This window comes from Calonectris borealis, chromosome 33 (genome assembly GCF_964195595.1).
Source record: "Calonectris borealis chromosome 33, bCalBor7.hap1.2, whole genome shotgun sequence".
Lineage (NCBI taxonomy): Eukaryota > Metazoa > Chordata > Aves > Procellariiformes > Procellariidae > Calonectris > Calonectris borealis.
The window spans coordinates 461438-485566 of NC_134344.1; the positions used below are offsets into that span (position 1 = coordinate 461438).

Consider the following 24129-nt stretch of genomic DNA (forward strand, 5'->3'; position numbering starts at 1 on the left):
AGCCAAAGGGAAGTGGGGGGGGGGGGGGGCAGGGACCCCCACCTGGATTTTTTTTTTTTTTGGAGGGGGGTGATGTCAAATCAAGGACAGGCGGGTGGTCGTGCGGCTGTGAACACCGTCACCCTGAAACAGCCAGGGTGGTTGTAGCTGGCGCTGGACAGACTATGTCCAGGAACAGCCTAGATCCAGAAACAATCAGATCCAGGAACAGCCGAACCCAGGACCAGCCTGGATCCAGGAACAGCCGGACCCAGGACCAGCCTGGATCTGGGAACAGCCGGACCCAGGAATAATCAGATCCAGGAACAGCCGAACCCGGGACCAGCCTGGATCCAGGAACAGCCGGACCCAGGACCAGCCTGGATCCAGGAACAGCCGGACCCAGGAACAATCAGATCTAGGACTAGCTGGACGCAGGAACAATCAGATCTAGGATCAACTTTGATCCAGGAACAGCCGGATCCAGGAACAGCCAGACCCAGGACCAGCCTGGATTTAGGACCAGCTGGATCCAGGAACAATCAGATCCGGGAACAGCCTGGATCCAGGAACAATCAGACCCAGGACCAGCCCGGATCCAGGAACAGCGGCCTCCTTTCCTTGAGCTCGCTGTCACCCCGTACCCCAAAACTTGAGCTCAGCTGCCACAGGACGACTGTGAGCTGGCTACAGCTCTCTGGCCGTACCGGGGTACCCCTGCTCTGGGGAGGGATCCAACCCCGGTGGTTGGGGTACGGTGTAGTTCTCCTTTCATGGTTAAACACCACAACAGACACGTGAGAAGAAGCAGGGTCCGGTTATCAACTAAAGTGCGACTGTACATAGGAGAAACCAGACCCCGGATACAACAGTCTGCGCGTACAGGACCCGGCCTTATGCTGCGCTCGAACATACAGCCCCAGCCACAGACTCTCCGCCTGTGCTCACACCTCACTGCAGCCGGTTGTGAGCTACAGTCGGACAATACAGTGTAAAAACCGGATCCGGTTGCACCAACAACTGATGCCAAACCAGCTGTCGGCTACAGCCGGAGCGTGCGTTACAGTAACCGATCCCGATGTGCAATACGATTTGATTGTACGTACAAGTTGTGCACTACAGTCTGACTAGACTTAATTAGATTTAGTTGTACACTACAGCCTGACATTAAACTACAGGAATTGCCGCTTGTGACACAACCGCCTGCATCCCCGGGCCTGATCTTGCGTCCCCACGTCGCCTGTATCAACACCAGGCTACAGTAACACTGTTACAGGGGAATAACAGGGCGGTTGTTTGCTACACCAGGAGCCGAGCTCCAGTTGTGTGCAACAGCACGGGGTGATGGAGGGGACGTCGTGTGGGTGTAGCAGGGACAGGTTGAAGGGGGACAAGTCAGTGGGACTGTCCGACTGTGTACTACAGGTGGAGCAGAGAGGACGATGGGACGGCTGTAGGGGAGGTAGGACAGCTGTAGGGGAGACGGGACAACTGTAGGGGTGGTGGGACGGCTGTAGAGGAGACGGGACGGCTGTAGAGGAGACGGGACGGCTGTAGGGGAGGTAGGACGGCTGTAGGGGAGACGGGACGGCTGTAGGCGAGGTTGGCGGGGGGGGATTTCCACGTTGTTAACTCAGCCCTCGCTCACTCTGCTCCCTCCTTAATTAAGAACCATCCTTCTCTCCCTCCCCCCCCCCCCCCCATAGTTTTCCGCCTGACAACAGTCGGAGGGCGGGTGACACCCGGAGCCCCGGGAGGGGGGACCCGGCCAGAGCCGTTGTTCCCCAGGTTAAGACGAAGAAACGTGTTTAAAAAAAAAAAAAATCTCAATAATAAGGCAAAGAGGCTCTGCCCTCCCTGCCTAGCCCCACCCACTGACCCCACCCCACTCAGCTCCACCCCTTGGCAAATAGCCCCGCCCCCCATCGGGGTCACTTATAGAGAAGATGGACGCGGCTACCGTCGCAGTTGCCCCGGCCGAGCTTGTCGGCTTGTTCCGAGACCAGGCAGCGGACCAGGGGGAGGTTGGGCTGGTAGAAGGGGGCCGGGGGGGGCGGGGCGGCACTCAACCCCGGGGAAAAATGGTTGCCGGCCTCGCGGGAAGGGTTGGACGACCGTCGGCGGGAGCGGAGCTGCTGGCGGTCCTGGAGCTGCTGGCGGAGCTCCGATACACGTTCCTCCTTCTGCCGGGTGACAAATTTGGGGGGGGGGGGGTGTCACATAGCACCTCACTGACTGTTAACGGGATTGAGACCTCCCCCCTCCCACGTCACCCCCGTTGAGGTGTTGGCACCTCGGAGATGATCTACCCCTCTTGGTACAGGTAGCAACATATTGAAGGTACAACCCTCAAGCTACACCCCGTGACTTCTGCGGGGTTTTCACCCCCAAAACCATGTTTTGGGGTTTCCCCCCCCCCACCCACCTCGGCGATGATTTTCTCCAGCTCCCGGTTCTCCTTCTCCAACAATCGGGATTTCTCCTCCTCGTTGTTGTTGGTGGATGAACCCGTCTTCATGGTGTCCTGCTGCTCCGACTGCCATTCGCCGCGGGTGATGAGGCGTCGCATCTGTAACGGTCCCCGGTTGTCAAAGCTGTCGTTCCCCCCCCCCCTCGCCAAGCAACACCCACACCCGATTGTCCCCTGCCGACTGTCATCACCACCTCCATAACCCTACCGGAGAAGAAACCTCCACGTCTACAGAGGCAACACCTTGACCCTACAAGGGAGGACGGAGGACGACTGTTCCTCCCCACCCCAGAAGAAACACCCGGAACCCCCACCAGCCCCTTCCCCACCACCACCTTGGGGACGAAAAGGACGACCAAGGTGATGTAGGACGAGAAGACAACGGCCAACGAGGCGAAGGCGAAGGCCGCGTCCTGTTGGCTGCTGAGGATCATGGTGACGGGCGCCGTGATGAGGCAGAGGACCTGTGGGGAGGAAGGAGACGTTTTTGGGGGGGGTCACCGTATGGGATATGGGGGTGAAGATGGTTGGGGGGAGGGGGGCACAGCCATCCCGGCTTACCGCCACGTTGTAGATGGCCATGCCCACCGCTCGGTGGTCGTTGATCTTCTCCGTGGACACGCTCTTGGTCTCGTACGCCAGGAAGATGCCCAGCAGCAACAGCAAGCCCTTGAAGCCGTAAAATATCCCTGGGGGGGGGGTGGGGGGGGGGTGGGAAACATGGGTGGTCAAACAGGGACCCCCCCACACCTGGCCCGGGGTGGGGGGAACCATGGGTGGTCAAACAGGGACCCCCACGGGTCTCCCCTTGGCTCTCTACAACGCTTCTGTGTCCCCCACCCTGCTTGTACCCCCAACCTTGCCTGTACTCTCGTCCTGCCTGTACTCCCCAGTCCTGCCCGTACCCCCCAGTCCTGCCTGTACCCCCCAGTCCTGCCCACGCCCTCAGCCCTGCCCATCTCCCACCCCCCCGAGCCCCCCCATGCCCACCGAGCCACGTGTTCATCTTGGTGGAGCTGCAATGTTCCAGCTGGGGCAAGATGGAGACGTCCGTGTCCGTCTTGGGCTCCTCCTTGGTGAACTCCTGGGGGTGACAGCGTGGGAAACGGGGTGTGAGGGTAGACAAGGCCCCCAGCAGCACCCTGACGCCGTGAGCATCCCCCCAATGTCACGAGCACCCCCTCAGCAGCACCCCAACACCTTGAGCATCCCCCCAATGTCACGAGCACCCCCTCAGCAGCACCCCAACACGTTGAGCATTCCCCCAATGTCACGAGCACCCCCTCAGCAGCACCCCAACGCCATGAGCATCTCCCCAATGTTGAAAGCACCCCATCATCAGCGCCCCAATACCATGAGCATCCCCATAACGTCAAGAGCATCCCCCCAGCAGCACCCCAACACCATGAGCATCCCCTCAATGTCAAGAGCATCCCCCCAGCAGCACCCCAACACCTTGAGCATCCCCCCAATGTTGTAAGCACCCCCCAGCAGCACCCCAACACCTTGAGCAACCCCCAATGTCACGAGCACCCCCTCAGCAGCACCCCAACACCTTGAGCATCCCCCTAATGTTGCAAGCACCCCCTCAGCAGCACCCCAACACCATGAGCCCCCCCCCAGCAGCACCGAACACCATGAGCCCCCCCCCAGCAGCACCCCAACACCTTGAGCATCCCCCCAATGTCAAGAGCACCCCCTCAGCATCCCCCCAACGCCATGAGCACCCCCCCAGCAGCACCCCAACATCTCCCTAATGTCAAGAGCACCCCCCCGGCAGCACCCCAACACCTTGAGCATCCCCCCAATGTCGCGAGCACCCCCTCAGCACCCCCCCAACACCATGAGCATCCCCCCGGCAGCACCCCAACATCTCCTTAATGTCAAGAGCATCCCCCCGGCAGCACCCCAACACCTTGAGCATCCCCCCAATGTCGCGAGCACCCCCTCAGCAGCACCCCAACACCATGAGCACCCCCCCAGCAGCACCCCAACACCTTGAGCATCCCCCCAATGTCAAGAGCACCCCCTCAGCACCCCCCCAATGCCATGAGCACCCCCCCAGCAGCACCCCAACATCTCCTTAATGTCAAGAGCATCCCCCCGGCAGCACCCCAACACCTTGAGCATCCCCCCAATGTCGCGAGCACCCCCTCAGCAGCACCCCAACACCATGAGCACCCCCCCGGCAGCACCCCAACACCTTGAGCATCCCCCCAATGTCAAGAGCACCCCCTCAGCACCCCCCCAATGCCATGAGCACCCCCCCAGCAGCACCCCAACATCTCCCTAATGTCAAGAGCATCCCCCCGGCAGCACCCCAACACCTTGAGCATCCCCCCAATGTCAAGAGCACCCCCTCAGCATCCCCCCAACGCCATGAGCACCCCCCCAGCAGCACCCCAACATCTCCCTAATGTCAAGAGCATCCCCCCGGCAGCACCCCAACACCTTGAGCATCCCCCCAATGTCGCGAGCACCCCCTCAGCATCCCCCCAACACCATGAGCATCCCCCCGGCAGCACCCCAACATCTCCTTAATGTCAAGAGCATCCCCCCGGCAGCACCCCAACACCTTGAGCATCCCCCCAATGTCGCGAGCACCCCCTCAGCAGCACCCCAACACCATGAGCACCCCCCCGGCAGCACCCCAACACCTTGAGCATCCCCCCAATGTCAAGAGCACCCCCTCAGCACCCCCCCAATGCCATGAGCACCCCCCCAGCAGCACCCCAACATCTCCCTAATGTCAAGAGCATCCCCCCGGCAGCACCCCAACACCTTGAGCATCCCCCCAATGTCAAGAGCACCCCCTCAGCATCCCCCCAATGCCATGAGCACCCCCCCCAGCAGCACCCCAACATCTCCCTAATGTCAAGAGCATCCCCCCGGCAGCACCCCAACACCTTGAGCATCCCCCCAATGTCACGAGCACCCCCTCAGCACCCCCCCAACGCCATGAGCATCCCCCCGGCAGCACCCCAACATCTCCTTAATGTCAAGAGCATCCCCCCGGCAGCACCCCAACACCTTGAGCATCCCCCCAATGTCGCGAGCACCCCCCCAGCAGCACCCCAACACCATGAGCACCCCCCCAGCAGCACCCCAACACCTTGAGCATCCCCCCAATGTCAAGAGCACCCCCTCAGCACCCCCCCAATGCCATGAGCACCCCCCCAGCAGCACCCCAACATCTCCTTAATGTCAAGAGCATCCCCCCGGCAGCACCCCAACACCTTGAGCATCCCCCCAATGTCGCGAGCACCCCCTCAGCAGCACCCCAACACCATGAGCACCCCCCCGGCAGCACCCCAACACCTTGAGCATCCCCCCAATGTCAAGAGCACCCCCTCAGCACCCCCCCAATGCCATGAGCACCCCCCCAGCAGCACCCCAACATCTCCCTAATGTCAAGAGCATCCCCCCGGCAGCACCCCAACACCTTGAGCATCCCCCCAATGTCAAGAGCACCCCCTCAGCACCCCCCCAATGCCATGAGCACCCCCCCAGCAGCACCCCAACATCTCCCTAATGTCAAGAGCATCCCCCCGGCAGCACCCCAACACCTTGAGCATCCCCCCAATGTCAAGAGCACCCCCTCAGCAGCACCCCAACACCATGAGCACCCCCCCGGCAGCACCCCAACACCTTGAGCATCCCCCCAATGTCAAGAGCACCCCCTCAGCAGCACCCCAACACCATGAGCACCCCCCCAGCAGCACCCCAACACCTTGAGCATCCCCCCAATGTCAAGAGCACCCCCTCAGCAGCACCCCAACACCTTGAGCATCCCCCTAGTGTTGCAAGCACCCCCTCAGCAGCACCCCAACACCATGAGCACCCCCCCAGCAGCACCCCAACACCTTGAGCATCCCCCCAATGTCAAGAGCACCCCCTCAGCATCCCCCCAACGCCATGAGCACCCCCCCAGCAGCACCCCAACACCTTGAGCATCCCCCAATGTCAAGAGCACCCCCTCAGCAGCACCCCAACACCATGAGCATCTCCCCAGCAGCACCCCAACACCTTGAGCATCCCCCCAATGCCATGAGCACCCCCCCAGCAGCACCCCAACGCCATGAGCACCCCCCCAGCAGCACCCCAACATCTCCCTAATGTCAAGAGCATCCCCCCGGCAGCACCCCAACACCTTGAGCATCCCCCCAACCTTGCGAGCACCCCCCCCCCAGCATTGCCCCACCTCAATAGTGCGGTGCAGGGGGTCCACGATTTGCCAGATGATCAGGGTGACCACATCCAGCCCCACAAGCAGCCCCACGGTGGCGTAGAGTTTCCAAGGTTCCAGGGTCTGGGGACAACACAATGTCACCGAGACCCTGTGTCCCCCACCCCCCAGTCCCCCCCTGCACCCCACTGGGTCACCCCTCACCTTCCTCTTCTCCTTCTTCTCCTCCTTCTTGGTGAAGACGGTGTGGACCCACCAGATCTTGGTGAACATGCTGCCGTACGCCAGGCTGAAGCCCAGCCCGAGGAGCCACAACCGGGCCTGGGGAGGGGATGAGGGTTGGGAAGAGCCGGTTGTACCTCCCCGTCCAGCTGTACCCACCTCCACTGCACCCCCATGGAGTGTACCCCCCCCCCCAAAGACCTCCCTTGACCAACTCCTTTGGACATCCCCAGCTCTGTACCCCCTCCAGCTGTCCCCATCCCTGGCTGGATCTCCAACTGTTCCTCCTCCGACTGTCCCATCTCCTGGTTGTATCTCCAAATGTTCCTCCTCCAGTTGTCCTCATCCCCTGGCTGTATCTCCAACTGTTCCTCCTCCGACTGTCCCATCTCCTGGCTGGATCTTCAACTGTTCCTCCTCTGGTTGTCCCCATCCCCTGGCTGTATCTCCAACTGTTCCTCCTCTGACTGTCCCATCTCCTGGCTGTATCTCCAACTGTTCCTCCTCCAGTTGTTCCCATCCCCTGGTTGTATCTCCAACTGTTCCTCCTCCAGTTGTCCCCATCCCCTGGCTGTATCTCCAACTGTTCCTCCTCCGACTGTCCCATCTCCTGGCTCTATCTCCAACTGTTCCTCCTCCAGTTGTCCCCATCCCCTGGCTGTATCTCCAACTGTTCCTCCTCCGACTGTCCCATCTCCTGGCTGTATCTCCAACTGTTCCTCCTCTGGTTGTCCCCATCCCCTGGCTGTATCTCCAACTGTTCCTCCTCCGAGTGTCCCATCTCCTGGCTGTATCTCCAACTGTTCCTCCTCCAGTTGTCCCCATCCCCTGGCTGTATCTCCAACTGTTCCTCCTCCGACTGTCCCATCTCCTGGCTGTATCTCCAACTGTTCCTCCTCCAGTTGTCCCCATCCCCTGGCTGTATCTCCAACTGTTCCTCCTCCGACTGTCCCATCTCCTGGCTGGATCTTCAACTGTTCCTCCTCTGGTTGTCCCCATCCCCTGGCTGTATCTCCAACTGTTCCTCCTCTGACTGTCCCATCTCCTGGCTGTATCTCCAACTGTTCCTCCTCCAGTTGTTCCCATCCCCTGGTTGTATCTCCAACTGTTCCTCCTCCGGTTGTCCCCATCCCCTGGTTGTATCTGCAGCTGTTCCTCCGACTGTCCCATCTCCTGATTGTATCTCCAACTGTTCCTCCTCCAGTTGTTCCCATCCCCTGGCTGTATCTCCAACCGTTCCTCCTCCGGCTGTCCCCATCCCCTGGTTGTCCCCACTCCGCCTGTACCCCCCAACACCCCACCAGCCCCATACCTGACAGACGAAAGGGAAAAGCCCCGGCCCGATGTGGTACCCGTCGAGTCCCAGGGGGAAGACGGCAGCGAGCGCCAGCGTACAGCCCACAGCCGTCATGTTGTTCAGGTACGGCTGTGAGTTCTGGATGTACCTGGGGGGAGGGTTGTTGAGAAGACGAGGTGTCACCCAGCCACCGTGCTCAGCTATCGGTGGTGCATGACGTTCAGCTAACCCAAGGGGATGCGAGAAACGGGGACACGAAGTGAGATAACAGGAAACCACGTGCTACAACCAGACCCTTGATATCACCCGAAGCTCCTACGCAGCGAGACAGGCAAGCGGGATATCTACTAAGAACAACGTTTTGTCACTGTCATCTTCCGTAGGAGGACACGGGAGCGTATGATCCCTTTTTTTCCCCCTCTGGGTGTTGCTAACCACGCGCTGCCGAGCTTTTTTTTTTTAGCAGTTATGGAAAAGGAAAGGTGTGATATTTCCCCAAACACCGGGAAAACGAGGAGGATCGCTGACCGGACGTGCCCGTTGTAGATGTTGAAGGCCAGGCAGATGATGGCCAGGAGAATGCCCAAGGAGGCCAGCACCGAGACGGAGATGAAGAGCTTCTGGGACAAGAAGCGGAAGGTGGTGATGACCTTGGTGTAGTCGGCTGGTGGGGCACCTCCTGCAGAGCCCATGGCACAATTAGGGGGTATGGGGGGGGGGGTCTTCCCAACCCTTCCCCATGGTGGGGACCTCCCCCCTTGCTCACACCCCCACATGCGGCGCTGCTCACCGATCCACTTGTCGTTGTTGTACCAGGACAGGTTGTCCTTGGTGCTGTCGTAGTAGCCGATCTTCTTGTAGACACCTCCTACAAGGGCAACGGAGATGGGTCAGGTGGGAGGGAAGGAGGAGTGACACCCCTCCAGCGTTTGGGCACACCCCCACAGGATCACGGACCCGGTTGGGGGTTGGAAGAGATCTTTGGGGGTCATCTGGTCCAACCCCCTGCTCAAGCAGGACCACCCAGAGCCCATTGTCCGTGACCATGTCCATGTGGCATTTGGATGTCTCCAAGGATGGAGATGCCACCACCTCTCTCTGGGCACCTTCTGCCAGTGTTTGGTCACCTGCACTGTGAAAAAGTGGTTCGTGATGTTCAGCTGGAGCCTGCCGTGCTTCAGTCCCTTCATCATCTTCATGGCCCTTCGCTGGATGCTCTCCAGTAGCTCTCTTGTACTGGGAAGCCCAGTACTGGCCCCATATCTCCAGGTGTGGCCTCACTGGTGCTGAGCAGAGGGGAAGGATCACCTCCTCGACTGGCTCCACCACTCCTCCTGATGCAGCCCAAGGACACTGTTGGCCACCTTTGCCACATGGCTGCCTCATGGTCAACTTGGTGTCCACCAGGACCTCTAGGGCCTTCTCTGCAAAGTTGGTTGACCCCCAGCCTGGGGTTGTTCCTGGAGCATTTCCCCTTGTTGAACCTCATGAGGTTCCTCTCAGCCCATTTCTCCAACATGGTTGAGGTTCTTCTAGATGGTTCGTTGACCCTCTGGCGTCTCAGCTGCTCATTGCAGTTTGGTGTCATCAGCAAACTGGCCGAGGGTACCCTCTATCCCATCATCCCTGATGAAGATGTTGAACAAGACTGGACCCAGTATTGACCCCTGGGGTGCACTGGTGGTGACTGGCCTCCAACTGGACCTCAGTTCAGCCAGTTTTCAGTCCACCCCACTGCCTGCTCATCCAGCCCAGACTTCATCATCTTCTCTACGAGGATCTTCTGAGCGACAACAACGTCGAAAGCCTTCCTGAAGCCAAGGTAGACAATGTCCACTGCTCTCCCCTCATCTACCAAGCCAGCAGAAGGTGGTCAAGTTGGTCAAACATGACTTCTCCTTGGTGAATCCACACCGACTACTCTTGATGACTTTCTTGTCCCAAGCTCCTTGCTTCTCCCCCAAACCTCCTCCATCTCTGGAGGGGTCACACGCAAGGGCAGTTGTGTGTTGGTGAGGACACACGTCCTGTTGGACGCGTGACCAACGAGAAGGAGGTTGTCCCATGCGTGTTGCCACCCCTTGAGAGGTTGTGCAGTGGTGGGACTTGTTGGAGTGTGTGTCTTGAAGCGGTTGTTGTGCGGACAACAGTTGTGGCTGTTGTGCGTGAAGAGGTGTTGCGGGGTGCTGGGTGGTGGTCACCACGTGCAATACGGTGACAGCGTCACCCTGATATGGCTTCTGCCTGTCCTCGCTCACCTTGCAGCTGCTCAATGAGCGTCCAGGCCATACGGGAGCCGCTGGCGTCGAAGACAACGTGTCCCTGTGGGGTGGAGTGGAGATGGGTGTCGGGGACCTGTCAGGTGGCAGGACCACGTCTCCAGAGGGGTGTTGGGAGAACGTTTTCTCTGGGAGTTTTGGGGTGGCTCAAGAGGGCACCCTTGACGGATGCCTTCAAGGCACCTCCACCACCACCTGGAGGAGTTGGGGACATGGGAGACCTTACTGGGAAGAAGAGGACACGCTGGGGCCGGGGACTGGCTCAGGTGTGGGCAACGCACCGAGACGCCCTCGAAGGCGGAGGAGTTGAGGGCCCGGTAGATCTCATCAGTGATGTTCTTGTTGTTGTAGTTGAAGTCCTCCAGGCGCAACCCCTTCTTGACCAGCTCTGCTGAGGTCTTGTTGAGGGCCAGGGCCAGAGCCCAGATGGCATCGTAGGCCAGCGGAGCCTCCTGGAAGCCGCCTGTCTCCTCAGGGTTCTTGCCCAATCGCTTCTGCAGCTTCTCGATGAACTCCTGGGACGTCTGGGACGGGGAACAAGATGGTGGTGATGGAGTGGGTGGGATGGAGTGGACCCCCGGGGAGTGCCATATGTCCCCCCATCCTCCCCATTACCATGTTGGAGATGCTGCGGGTGTTCTCAGGGTTGAGCATGACGATCTCGGTGGTGACGTGTCCTTCCACGGCCTCGGCCATCTCCGCCTCGGTGCAGTTGATGGCCGGATCCTTGATGCGGAACCAGTTGTCGGCGTACCAGCCAATGAGGAACCAGACGTACTTCTTGCCGTACAGCTTCTCCTTGTAGACCTGTGTGGGTCAAAGAGCCGCGGGCCTTACCCTTCACCCCGTCCTTCCCACCATCGCTCTTCACCCCATCCCACCCAGTCACCCTTCACTCGTCTAGCACCCTTCTCCCCATCCTGTCCGTCCAACCAGACCTCTGTCCATCCACTCTTCACCCCGTGCCTCTGCTCAACCTTCCCACCATCCCACCTGCCTGTCCATCCAGCTGGACCTCTGTCCGTCCACTCTTCACCCTGTGCCTCCACTCAACCATTTCCCTTCCCATCATCCCACCATCCCACCTACCCACCCATCCATCCGTTCTACCACGCTCACATCTACCCGCACTTCCACCCCTCCACCCTCACGTCTTTCTGCCCGCTGACCCACACGGCCCGCCACCCTTCGCTCCATCCCACCACCCATCTCCCCACCCTCCCAACTGCCCCACGTCCACCTGACGTCCACCCACCCTTCTCTACCGCGTGCCACCCACCGTCCCATCCTCCCACGTGCCCCCCCCCATGGTGCCCACCCACAACCACGTCCTCCCTTTCCACCCCTCACCTCGCAGAAGACCTTACGCGCCTCCGTCTCGTAGAAGAGCCCCACAATGATACGGGCGTCCTGGCGCTATAGGGAGACAAATCACCCTGAGGTGGGACATCTGCTCCCCTACGCTCCTAAAGGGACATCCCCACCCATCCTCATTTGCATAACTTTGCATAGGGATGCTGAGGAGGACCTTAGCATTGCACGGCCAGGGCATGGACCTTGCTACCCATCTCCTGGCTGGAGGAGATGCATCGTTGACCTGGATACTTGGGCATCTTGAGGTGTCTCTGCTCCCTTTGGGGTGCAGGACATGGCTTCACCCGCACCCCGATGGTTGTGGGTGCCGTGGGGGAGGACTTGGTGGGGACCAGGACCTGAGCACGGCCAAAGCGGACTCACCTTGAGGTTGCGCACAGGCGCGGCGGGGTCGGAGAAGAAACTTTGGCGGAAGGTGATCTCCAAACCGGCTTCCTTCACCCGTTGGTCCAGGTCATCGAGGGTCTGGTGGTGGGTGGGCAGGAGGGGTGGGCAGCAGGCAGGAGGAGCAGGCAGGGAGCGGGGCGGAGGGGAAAGAGAGTGCAGAGTGAGTCCGGGGAGGATGGTGGGGTTGAAGGACACCAAGCAGGGGTTGAGGAGGTGGGTTTCTTGCCGGGGGTTGACGTTACGCACCACGGGAGAGGATTGAACTTGGATCCGGATGTCACCGGCTCCGGGATAAGTTGTGGGGTGGAATTTTGAGGGGAGGCAACAGCAGCAGGCAGGGGTTGGGGGGAGGTTGCGGGTGTGCGTACCGAGGTGAAGACCTCCGTGGTCTGCTGGATGGTGGCGATCTTGGTCCAGCCCCACTTCTTGAAGAGCTGGACGCGGGTGGGGTTGTGCAGGGTGGCCGAGGGGTGGGTGCGGAAGAAGGTGGGGAAGCGCTGGCGGTTGGAGAGGGCGGGGGAGCTGGAGCCGTAGGAGAGCTGTAAGGATGGGGCGGGTTGTCAGCACCCGACAGTCGTCCACCCCCGCGACACCGCTACGGCCGCCTGTAGCCTCGCGTCTCAACCGCCCGAGCGGACGGCGGGCGGCTGTACGGGCGCTGATGGCAGGAATCGCCGAGGGTGTGGGGCAGCGCCAAGGACCACCGGCAACGGCCCCGTGTGTAGGTACAGCCGGACGCGCCGCAACACCGGCACGTGTCAAAACACCCGTACGCCCTGCAATGGCTGCACACAGGTCAATGACTGTCTAGGCACAGCGATAGACGTAGCAACAGCCGCAGAGGTAGCAACAACCTGAAAGCAAGTCACACGTGTAGCAACAACCACACAGGAAGCAACAACCTGAAAGCAACAACCACACGTAGCCACAACTTGAAAGCAACAGTTCCACAGGTAGCGACAACAGCACACGCAGCAACAACCACACACGTAGCAAGAACCTGAAAGCAACAGCTGCGTAGGTAGCAACAACTGCACACGTAGTGACAACCACAGACGTACCAACAACCTGAAAGCAACAGCAGCACACAGAGCAGCAACCGCACAGGTAGCAACAGTCGCACACGCAGCAAGAACCTGAAAACAACAGCCGCGCATGTAGCAGCAACCGCATGCGTAGCAACAACCTGAAAGCAACAATCGCACACGTAGCAACCACCACACACATACCAAGAACCTGAAAGCAACAGTCGCACGTGAAGCAACAACCAGACATGTAGCAACAGCCTGAAAGCAACAGTCACGTGGGAAGCAACAGCCGCACAGGCAGCAACAACCGCACATGTAACAACAACCTGAAAGCAATAGTTGCATAGGCAGTAACAGCCGCACACACAACAACCGCACACGTAGCAATAATCTGAAAGCAACAGCCACACACAAAGCAACAACCACACATGTACCAACAGTCGCACACGTAGCAACAACCTGAAAGCAACAACCACACATTTAGCAACAATCGCACACGTAGCAACACCCTGAAAGCAACACCTGCACACACGGCAACAGCTGCCCACGCAGTGACAGCCATATTTGCCCATAGCCATGGCAGGACACAGCCGGACGTGCAGCAACAGCCGCACCCCCAGCAACAACCGTGGCTACAGCCGTGCGCGCAGCAATGCCACGCGTTCCCCCCCCCACCAGCGTTTCGCCGCACACCCCCGCTGCCTCCAGGCACGTACCACCCCACGACGACCCCCCCCACTACCAACCACCACGCGGACACCGAGACACAACCCAACCCCAACACCCCATCCCGGTAACACCCCAACGGGCGACAGCTCTCCAAGCACAGCCGTGCCACCTTCACCCCCACCCGACCCACCATGCCCCAGCGTGGTCGGGGCAGCAGGCGGGGGTGAAGGGGGGGTCCCCCAGCTCTTGTGTCGCCCACCCCCCACAGGAACCCCGTGACCCTGGGGACATCCTTGGGGACATCCCTGGGGACGAGAACGTGGTTCCTCACCACGATGAGGTTCCACATCCGGGCGGCCTCGGCCACCAGGCAGGGGTGAAGGGGGGGTCCCCCAGCTCTTGTGTCGCCCACCCCCCACCCCAGGACCCCCGTGACCCTGGGGACATCCTTGGGGACATCCCTGGGGACGAGAACGTGGTTCCTCACCACGATGAGGTTCCACATCCGGGCGGCCTCGGCCACCAGGCAGGGGTGAAGGGGGGGTCCCCCAGCTCTTGTGTCGCCCACCCCCCACCCCAGGACCCCCGTGACCCTGGGGACATCCTTGGGGACATCCCTGGGGACGAGAACGTGGTTCCTCACCACGATGAGGTTCCACATCCGGGCGGCCTCGGCCACCAGCGTGGAGACGCTGCTACAACCGGGCATGAGGATGATCTTGATGGGATCGTTGTAGAGGAGCTCGTAGAGGTACTTGGTGGCCTGGCCGGGGTCACACTGCGGGGCGGGGAGGGGACAATGACACAAAGGGGTGGGACCACCCCCTCCCCCAATCCATCTCCTCCCAGCATAACCCACCGGCTGCCCCCCAGCTCCATCCCAAAAACCCTCTCAGGCTCCGGGATGCTTTGATCCATCAGCTCAGAGGACCCAGGTATCCGGGAGTGGGGGAGGGGGGGGGGCGGTGGGGGTGGGGGAGGGTGTGAGGGGGGATGGGGTGCCTGCCCCACCCCCACCCCCCATTCCATGCCCTGCACTTTCTTGGGGGGTCTATGAATAATTCAGGGCACGACGGTCCGGAAAAGGAGCCAGGCACCGTCACCATGGCAACCCAGTGGCAGACCCAGCAGCATCCGTTGCCGTGGCAACCAGGCAGGACCAGTAAGGGGGGAGGGAGGGGGGGATGGAGGAGGGGTTTTGAGGGGGGGTGGGGGAGGCAAGGGGGGGGAACGGGACAGACGGACACTGGGGAAGGGGACGGACAGACGGGGGTAGGGGAGCGGTGCTTGTGGGGTATGGGAGAGGCAGTTTTGGGGGGGGGGATTTTTAGGGGGAGGGGATTTGGGGGGGGGCAGAGGGTGAAGGGAGGAAGAGGACGGACAGAGGGAAGAGCAAGGGGGGGCAAGGCCAGATGTCTGGGTCCCCTCCCTGCCCCCCCCCACGAGCCCCCTCCCTGCCCCCCCCCCACCTGCCCCTGCCTTCACCTTGAGCTGCCCCACGCTGCCTCTGCCATCCTCATCCTCCCCACAGCCCCCTGCCCCCCCCAGCACATCCCCTGACCCCCCCACCAGTACCCTATATACCCATGATGCCTCCTGGCCTCTGCCCTATATATTTGCCCCCCCCCCCTTGCCTTAACCCCTCTGCCCCTGCCCTATATACGTGCCCCCATCCTTCTCACCCTGCCCCATATATCCGCCCCACCCCTGCCACCCCGCTCTGCCCCTGCCCTATATAGCAGCCCCCTCCTCGGATCCACTGCCCTATATAGCTAGCACCCTGCCCTATATACCTGCCCCTGCCCTATATCCCTGCCCCATACCCTGCCCTATATCCCTGCCACCTTGCCCTATATCCCTGCCCTATATCCCTGCCACCCTGCCCTATATCCCTGCCCTATATCCCTGCCCCATACCCTGCCCTGTATCCCCTGCCCCATCCCTGCCACCCCTCAGTGTCCCCCTGCTCCATCCCCACCACCCATCATCATCTCCACCACCCATTCCCACCACCCATCCCCATCCCCACCACCCATAACTGTCCCCCTACCCCATCCCCACCACCCAACCCCATCCCCACCACCCATAACTCTCCCCCTGCCTCATCCCTGCCACGTCTCACCATCCTCCTGCCCCATCCCCACCACCCATCGTCATCTCCACCACCCACCACCATCCCCACCACCTCTTGCCGTCCCCCTACCCCATCCTCACCACCCATCACCATCTCCACCACCCATCCCACCACCCGTCATCATCTCCACCACCCATCCCACCACCCATCACCATCTCCCCCACCCATTGCTATCCCCCTGCCCCATCCCTGCCACCTCTCACCATCTCCCTGCCCCACCCCACCACCCCTTGGTGTCCCCCTGTCTCATCCCCACCACCATCTCCACCACCCATCCCCATCCCCACCACCCATAACTGTCCCCCTACCCCATCCCCACCACCCATCATCATCTCCACCACCCATAACTGTCCCCCTACCCCATCCCCACCACCCATCATCATCTCCACCACCCATAACTCTCCCCCTACCCCATCCCTACCACCCACCACCATCCCCACCACCCCTTGGTGTCCCCCTACCCCATCCCCACCACCCATCATCATCTCCACCACCCATCCCCACCACCCATCCCCATCCCCACCACCCATAACTGTCCCCCTACCCCATCCCCACTACCCATCATCATCTCCACCACCCATCCCCACCACCCCTTGGTGTCCCCCTACCCCATCCCCACCACCCATCATCATCTCCACCACCCATCCCCACCACCCATCCCCATCCCCACCACCTCTTAGCATCCCCCCACCCCATCCCACCCCCTCCCCACCCCACTCCACCTCCCCCCCCACACCCCCTCCCCCCCTCCCCTCTCTCACTTTACTATCATGATGGATGAGCCTCAACTCATAATCGGGCAAGATGTCCCTCCGACTGTTGATGTCCTCCAAGGCCATACGGACGGCGGGCAGGCAGGCCTGGCCCCCCGGCCACCCCCCGCTCATGGGGAAGAGCGCCCCGACGTGTACCGCCTTCTTGCCTGTACCCACCGACGGGCGCGACACCAGCGAGACGCTGAGCACCACCAAAAGCCAACGAGGTGGCTTGGGTGATACCAGGGGACCCGCCATTCCCGGGGTCAAGACGTACGGATGGCGGGGATTCGGTTGGCCATGGCGTAAGAGGGATTTGGAAGTGAAGGGGGAGGTGGTTTGATGTCACCGGTTCCGGAGGTGAGGTTGGAATGGTAATGAGATGGGGAGGGGAAATGGGGAGTCGTGGTGAGGGAGGGGAGGAGGGACGGGGAGGGAAAGAGAGGGACGGGGAGCGGAGGGACGGAGACAGGAAAATAAGAGGGATGGGGATGGAAAATAACGGGATGGAAAATAACGGGATGGGGAGGGGAAAATAACGGGATGGGGAGGGGAAAATAATGGGATGGGGAGGGGAAAATAATGGGATGGGGAGGGGAAAATAACGGGATGGGGATGGAAAATAAAGGGATGGAAAATAACGGGATGGAAAATAACGGGATGGGTTCAGGAAAATAAGAGGGACGGGGAGCGGAAAATAATGGGATGGGGAGCAGAAAATAACGGGATGGAGAGGGGAAAATAGAGGGATGGGGAGCGGAAAATAACGGGATGGGGAGCAGAAAATAACGGGATGGGGAGCAGAAAATAATGGGATGGGGAGCGGAAAATACGAGGGATGGGGAGCGGAGAGACGGAGGGATGAGGATGGAAAATAAGAGGGATGGGGATGGGAAAACGGAGGGATGGGGAGCGGAAAGATGGAGAGCGGAGAAGAGGGAGGGATGGAGACGGGGAAAGACGGAGGGCTGGGGAGCGGAAAATAGAGGGATGGGGAGCGGAAAGACGGAGGGATGGGGAGGAAGGGATTGAGAGCGAGGGCTGGAGCTCAGCGCCGGGGGAGGGCTGGAGGGAGAGGGGGGTTGGCGGGAGGGGAGGCAGGGATGAAGGCAGGGAGGGAGGGAGGGATGCGGGGAGAGGGGAGGGGAGGGGGGGAACACATGCGGTGGGGAGGGAGGGAGGGAGGGGGGGGGAGGGATGGGGGCGGGTGGGTGATGGGGAGGGCTGGGAGGAGGAGGAGGAGGAGGGAGGGAGGGGGGATGGAGCGAGGAAGGCTGGGAGGAAGAGGAGGGGGAGGGATGGGGAAGGGAGGGGGGAGGGAGGAAAAGTGGGAGGGGGAGGAGGGAGGGGGGATGGAGGGAGGAAGGCTGGGAGGAGGAGGAGGAGGAGGAGGAGGAGGAGGGGGCGGAGGGAGGGGGATGGAGGCAGGGGGGACAGAGGGAGGAAGGCTGGGAGGAGGAGGAGGAGGAGGAGGAGGAGGAGGAGGAGGAGGAGAAGGGAGGGGGATGGATGGGGGAGGGAGGAAGGCTGGGAGGAGGAGGAGGAGGGAGGGGGATGATGGAGGGGTGGAGGAAGGAGGCTTCGGTGCCGTGAAGCCATTGGGGCTGGATAGGGGGGGGGTCCCCGAGGGGTGCCCACCCCCCCCAGGACAGAGCTGGGGGGGGACCCAGGGTGGCCCCAGGGCCCCGCACCCAGCGGGGGTTGCTGAGGACAGGCCCGGGTGGGTGGGGGAGGGGGGGACATGGGGGAGGGGCACACGGGGACGTACTCACCTGAGAGAGGGCGACGCACTGCAGGGGGGAAACTGAGTCACACAGAGACACCCCCCCCCCCAATGGGGGCTGGGCCTGGCACTCAGACACCCCCCAACCCCAGGGACCCCCCGTGGGGGCCTGAACCCCCACCCTGGGGACCCCCAAATCCCAGGGACACCCCATGAAGACCTGAACCCCCACCCCAGGGACCCCTCCATGGAGACCTGAACCCCCAGGCTGGGAGACCCCCAACCCTAGGGACCCCCCACAGGGGCCTGAACCCTCACCCCGGGGACCCTCAATGCCAGGGACCCCTCCATGGAGACCTGAACCCCCACTCCAGGGACCCCCCAACCCCAGGGACCCCCCATGGAGGCCTGAACCCCCACCCCAGACACCCCTCAACGCCAGGGACCCCCCGTGGGGACCTGAACCCCCGCACTGGGGACCCTCCAACCCCAGGGACCCCTCATGGGGGCCTGAACCCGCACCCCAGGGACCCCCAACCCCACAGACACCCCATGGGGGCCAAAGTCCCCAACCCCAGAGACCCCCCAACCCCAAGGGACCCCCAACCCCATGGAGACCTGAACGCCCACCCCAGGGACCCCCCAACCCCACAGACACCCCATGGAGGCCTGAACCCCCACCCCAGGGACCCCCCAACCCCACAGACACCCCATGGAGGCCTGAACCCCCACCCCAGGGACCCCCCAACATCAGGGACCCCCCATGGGGGCCTGAACCCCCACTCCATGGACCCCCCAACCCCACAGACACCCCATGGGGGTGTGAACCCCCACCCCAGGGACCCCCCAACATCAGGGACCCTCCATGGGGACCTGAACCCCCACCCCAGGGACCCCCAACCCCACAGACACCCCATGGGGGCCTGAACCCCCACACCAGGGACCCCCCAACATAAGGGACACCCCACGGGGGCCTGAACCCCCACCCCAGATACCCCCCAACCCCAGGGACCCCCCGTGGGGACCTGAACCCCCACGCCAGGGACCCCCCAACCGTAGGGACCCCCCCAAACGCCCCCTCCCACCCTTTGGGGACCCCACTCACGCTCGCAGATGGGTTTGGGGGTGCTCCAGCGCCCCAGCTTGGTGCAGTTACTGCGGGTGCTGCCCACCAGGCGGAACCCGGGGTTGCAGCTGTACTCGGTCCACGTCCCCTCCACCGGCACCCGCTCCATCGCCCGCGCCACCGCCTGCCCGTTCTCCAAGCTCAGGTGCATTTTGGGGCAGGTCCTCACTGGTTGGGGGGTGCAAAGTGGGAGGAGTCAACTTGACACCCTTGCCAGGGTGACCCCGGGTGCTGGTTGGGACGTCTGGTGATGGGGATGGTGATGGTGACGGTGACGATGATGGTAGCGGTGATGGTAACGGTGATGGTAACTGTAAGTGTGATGGTATGTTGATGGTAACGGTGGTGGTGAGGGTGATGGTGATGGTAGAGGTGATGGTCACGGTGATGGTCATGGTAACGGTGATGGTAACTGTAAGTGTGATGGTATGTCGATGGTAACGGTGATGGTGAGGGTGACGATGATGGTAGAGGTGATGGTCACGGTGATGGTCATGGTAATGGTGATGGTAACTGTAAGTGTGATGGTATGTCGATGGTAACGGTGACGGTGAGGGTGACGATGATGGTAGAGGTGATGGTCACGGTGATGGTCATGGTAACGGTGATGGTAACTGTAAGTGTGATGGTATGTCGATGGTAACGGTGATGGTGAGGGTGACGATGATGGTAGAGGTGATGGTCACGGTGATGGTCATGGTAATGGTGATGGTAACTGTAAGTGTGATGGTATGTCGATGGTAACGGTGACGGTGAGGGTGACGATGATGGTAGAGGTGATGGTCACGGTGATGGTCATGATAACGGTGATGGTAACTGTAAGTGTGATGGTATGTTGATGGTAACGGTGACGGTGAGGGTGACGATGATGGTAGAGGTGATGGTCACGGTGATGGTCATGGTAACGGTGATGGTAACTGTAAGTGTGATGGTATGTTGATGGTAACGGTGATGGTCACCGGTGATGGTAAGGGTGATGGTGATGGTAGCAGTGATGGTCACGGTGATGGTCATGGTAATGGTGATGGTCACGGTAACAGTAACGGTGAAGGTGATGGTCATGGTAACGGTGATGGAGATGCTAATGATGACGATGATGGTGACGGTGATGCTAACGGTGACAGTGATGGTAAGGCTAACGGTGAAGGTGATGGTAACAGTGATGATGATGGTAACGGTGACGGTAACGGTGACAGGGATGTGATGGTACATCGATGGTAACGGTGATGGTCATGGTAATGGTAACAGCCAAGGTGATGGTAATGTGACGGTCATGGTAATGGTGATGGTAAAGGTGATGGTAAAGGTAACGGTGATCGTGACGGTGCTGGTGTTGATGATGGTAACGGTGATGGTGAAGGTGACAGTAACAGTAACGGTGATGGGAATGCTGATGGTGAAGTATGTCGATGGTAACGGTGATGGTGGCGGCAACAGTGAAGGTGATGGTCATGGTGAAGGTGATGGCGACAGTAACAGTGATGGCCGTGGTAACGGTGACGGTGATGGGGGAGGTGACGGGGATTAGTGATTCTAACAGTGATGGTAACGGTGACGGTGATGGGGATGGTGATGCTAACAGCGATCATGACGGTGACGGTAATGGTGATGGTGAAGGTGACGGTGAAGATGATGGGGATGGGGATGACAATAGCAACGGTGACAATGGTGGTGATGCTAATGGTGATCACAATGGTAAGGCTGATGGTGACAATAACAGCGATGGGAATAGCAATGGGGACGGGGACGTTGACGGGGATGGTCACGGGACGGTGACGGTGATGGTGACGGCAATAGCGACGGTGACGGGGATGGTGATGCTAACGGTGATCACGATGGTGACGGTGACGGTAACAGCAATGGGGATGGGGACAGGGACGTTGATGGGGATGGAGATGGCGACGGTGACAGGGATGGTCACGGGACGGTGATGGTGACGGTGATGGCAATAGTGATGGTGACAGGGATGGCGATGCTAACGGTGATCACGATGGTGACAGTGACGGTAACAGCGATGGGGATGGGGACGGGGATGGGGACGTTGACGGGGATGGAGCTGGTGACGGTGACAGGGATGGCGACAATGGTGGGGATGGGATGGTGATGGTGACGGTGACGGCAATAGCGACGGTGACGGGGATGGCGATGCTAACGGTGATCACGATGGTGACGGTAACAGCGATGGGGACGGGGACGTTGATGGGGATGGGGACGGGGACGTTGACGGGGATGGAGCTGGTGACGGTGACAGGGATGGCGACAATGGTAGGGATGGGATGGTGATGGTGACGGTGACGGCAATAGCGACAGTGACGGGGATGGCGATGCTAAGGGTGATCACGATGGTGACGGTAACAGCGATGGGGACGGGGATGGGGACGTTGACGGGGATGGAGCTGGTGACGGTGACACTCACGGCAGCGGCTGGGGTGGCCCATGGCGGTCCAGGTGCCGTCGCGCTGGCACTTGCGGACTTTGGGCCCCACGATCTCGCGGTCGGGCCGGCAGACGTACTCGATCTCGTAGTCGAAGGGGAGGAAGCGAACGCTCTGCACCTCCTCGGGGGTCAACCCCCGGTAGCGGATCCCCCCGTCCCGCGGCGGGTGGATGATCTGGCAGCCTGGGGGGGGGGGGGGGCGGGGAGGGGTCACACGCGGCGGGGGGAGGGGTCACACGCGTGTCCTGGTGCGCGCACGTCGCGTACCTTCGGTGAGGTTGACGTGGACGGCCGCCCGGCCGGGCTCCGCGCTCAGCGCCAGCAGCAGCAGCAGCAGCATCTATAGGGTCGGCGAGAGCCCCATACGTATGGGGGGGGGGGGAACGGCCACGGGCCCCCCAACTCCTGCCTGCACGGGCAGCCCCAAACCTCGCCTTGGGGGGGGGCGGGGCAGATCGATGGATGGACACCCTATGGAATACGCTCCCGCTGTGCGCATAGCCTGCGTCCCCTATAGAGTACGTCCCCTATAGAGTACAACCCCTATAGAGTACACCCCACATATGCTGCGTCCCCCATAGAGTACATCCCCTATAGAGTACACCCCACATATGCTGCGTCCCCCATAGAGTCCACCCCACGTGCCCTGCATCCCCTATAGATCCCACCCTACATGCCCTGCATCCCCTATAGAGTGCATCCCCTATAGAGTACACTCCACCTATGCTGCATCCCCTATAGAGTACACCCCACATGCCCTGCCTACACTATACAGTACACCCCACATGCCCTGCATCCCCTATAGAGTACATCTCCTATAGAGTACACTCCACCTATGCTGCATCCCCTATAGATTCCACCCCACATGCCCTGCAACCCGTATAGAGTACATCTCCTATAGAGTACACTCCACCTATGCTGCATCTCCTATAGAGTACACCCCACATGCCCTGCATCCCCTATAGAGTACCTCCCCTATAGAGTATACCCCACGTCCTGCATCCCCTAGAGATTCCTTCCCTTATAGAGTACGCCCGACATGCCCTGCATCCCCTATAGATTACATCCCCTTTAGACTATGTCCCACATGCCCTGCAGTCCCTATATAGAGTACATCTCCTATAGAGTATACCCTATAGATTTCTTCCCCCATAGATTACGCCCCCCAAGCCCTGCATCCCCTATAGAGCACGGCCCACTGCGCGTACGCACACATAAACACACCATCCCCTATAGAGCACGGCCCGCTGCGTGCGCACAGGCCCAGCGTCCCCTATAGGGTACCCCCAGGTGGATGCACACACACACATCCTGATCCCCTATAGAATTTACGCCCCACGAGCGCACACCCAGCGTCCCCTATAGAGTGCACACGTGGCATCCCCATGAGGCGCACGCTGCACACCTATATGTGCTTATAAGTCCTCTCCTATAGGCGTCAGTGCAACCTACGCACCCCTTGCACACGCACGGTGCAACCTACACCCACCTTACACACTCACGGTGTCACCTACACCCGACTTCACATGCACGGTGCAACCTACACCCACCTTACACACTCACGGTGTCACCTACACCCGACTTCACATGCACGGTGCAACCTACGCCCACCTTACACACTCACGGTGTCACCTACACCCCACTTCACACGCACGGTGCAACCTACACCCACCTTACACTCCCAAGGTGCAACCTACACCCTGTTTGCACACTCGCGGTGCAACCGACACCCCGCTTATGCATGCACAATGCAACCTACACCCCGTTTGCACACTCACAGTACAACCTACACCCGTTTGAACACGCATGGCGCAACCTACACCTTCCTTACATATGCACGGTGCAACCTACACCCACCTTACACACCCACGGTGCAACCTACACCTTCCTTAAACATGCACGGTGCAACCTACACCCCACTTATGCAACACAATGCACCCCGCTTGCACACCCACGGTGCAACCTACACCCCTCTCGCACACGCACGGTGTAACCTATACCCCACTTATGCATGCACAGTGCAACGTACACCTGGCTTGCACGGACACAGTGCAACCTACACC

The 24129-nt window shown here is 60.7% G+C and overlaps 1 protein-coding gene across 1 annotated transcript; it reads right to left on the reverse strand.

Annotated features, from left to right (window-relative positions):
- Nucleotides 1-623: 623 nt before the first annotated feature.
- GABBR1 (gamma-aminobutyric acid type B receptor subunit 1) lies at nucleotides 624-17836 on the reverse strand. The gene is made up of 19 exons (XM_075134630.1): nucleotides 16787-17836; nucleotides 14535-14669; nucleotides 12563-12733; nucleotides 12171-12272; nucleotides 11784-11849; nucleotides 11049-11240; nucleotides 10715-10957; nucleotides 10413-10476; nucleotides 8945-9022; nucleotides 8683-8833; nucleotides 8170-8302; nucleotides 6840-6956; nucleotides 6651-6758; nucleotides 3440-3533; nucleotides 3011-3138; nucleotides 2785-2913; nucleotides 2405-2548; nucleotides 736-2162; nucleotides 624-696 (listed from the first exon to the last, which is right to left on the reverse strand). Exons 1-18 carry the CDS (start codon nucleotides 17036-17038, stop codon nucleotides 1911-1913), a joined length of 2559 nt encoding a protein of 852 aa, XP_074990731.1. The 5' UTR covers nucleotides 17039-17836; the 3' UTR covers nucleotides 624-696; nucleotides 736-1910.
- Between the last annotated feature and the right edge of the window lie 6293 nt (nucleotides 17837-24129).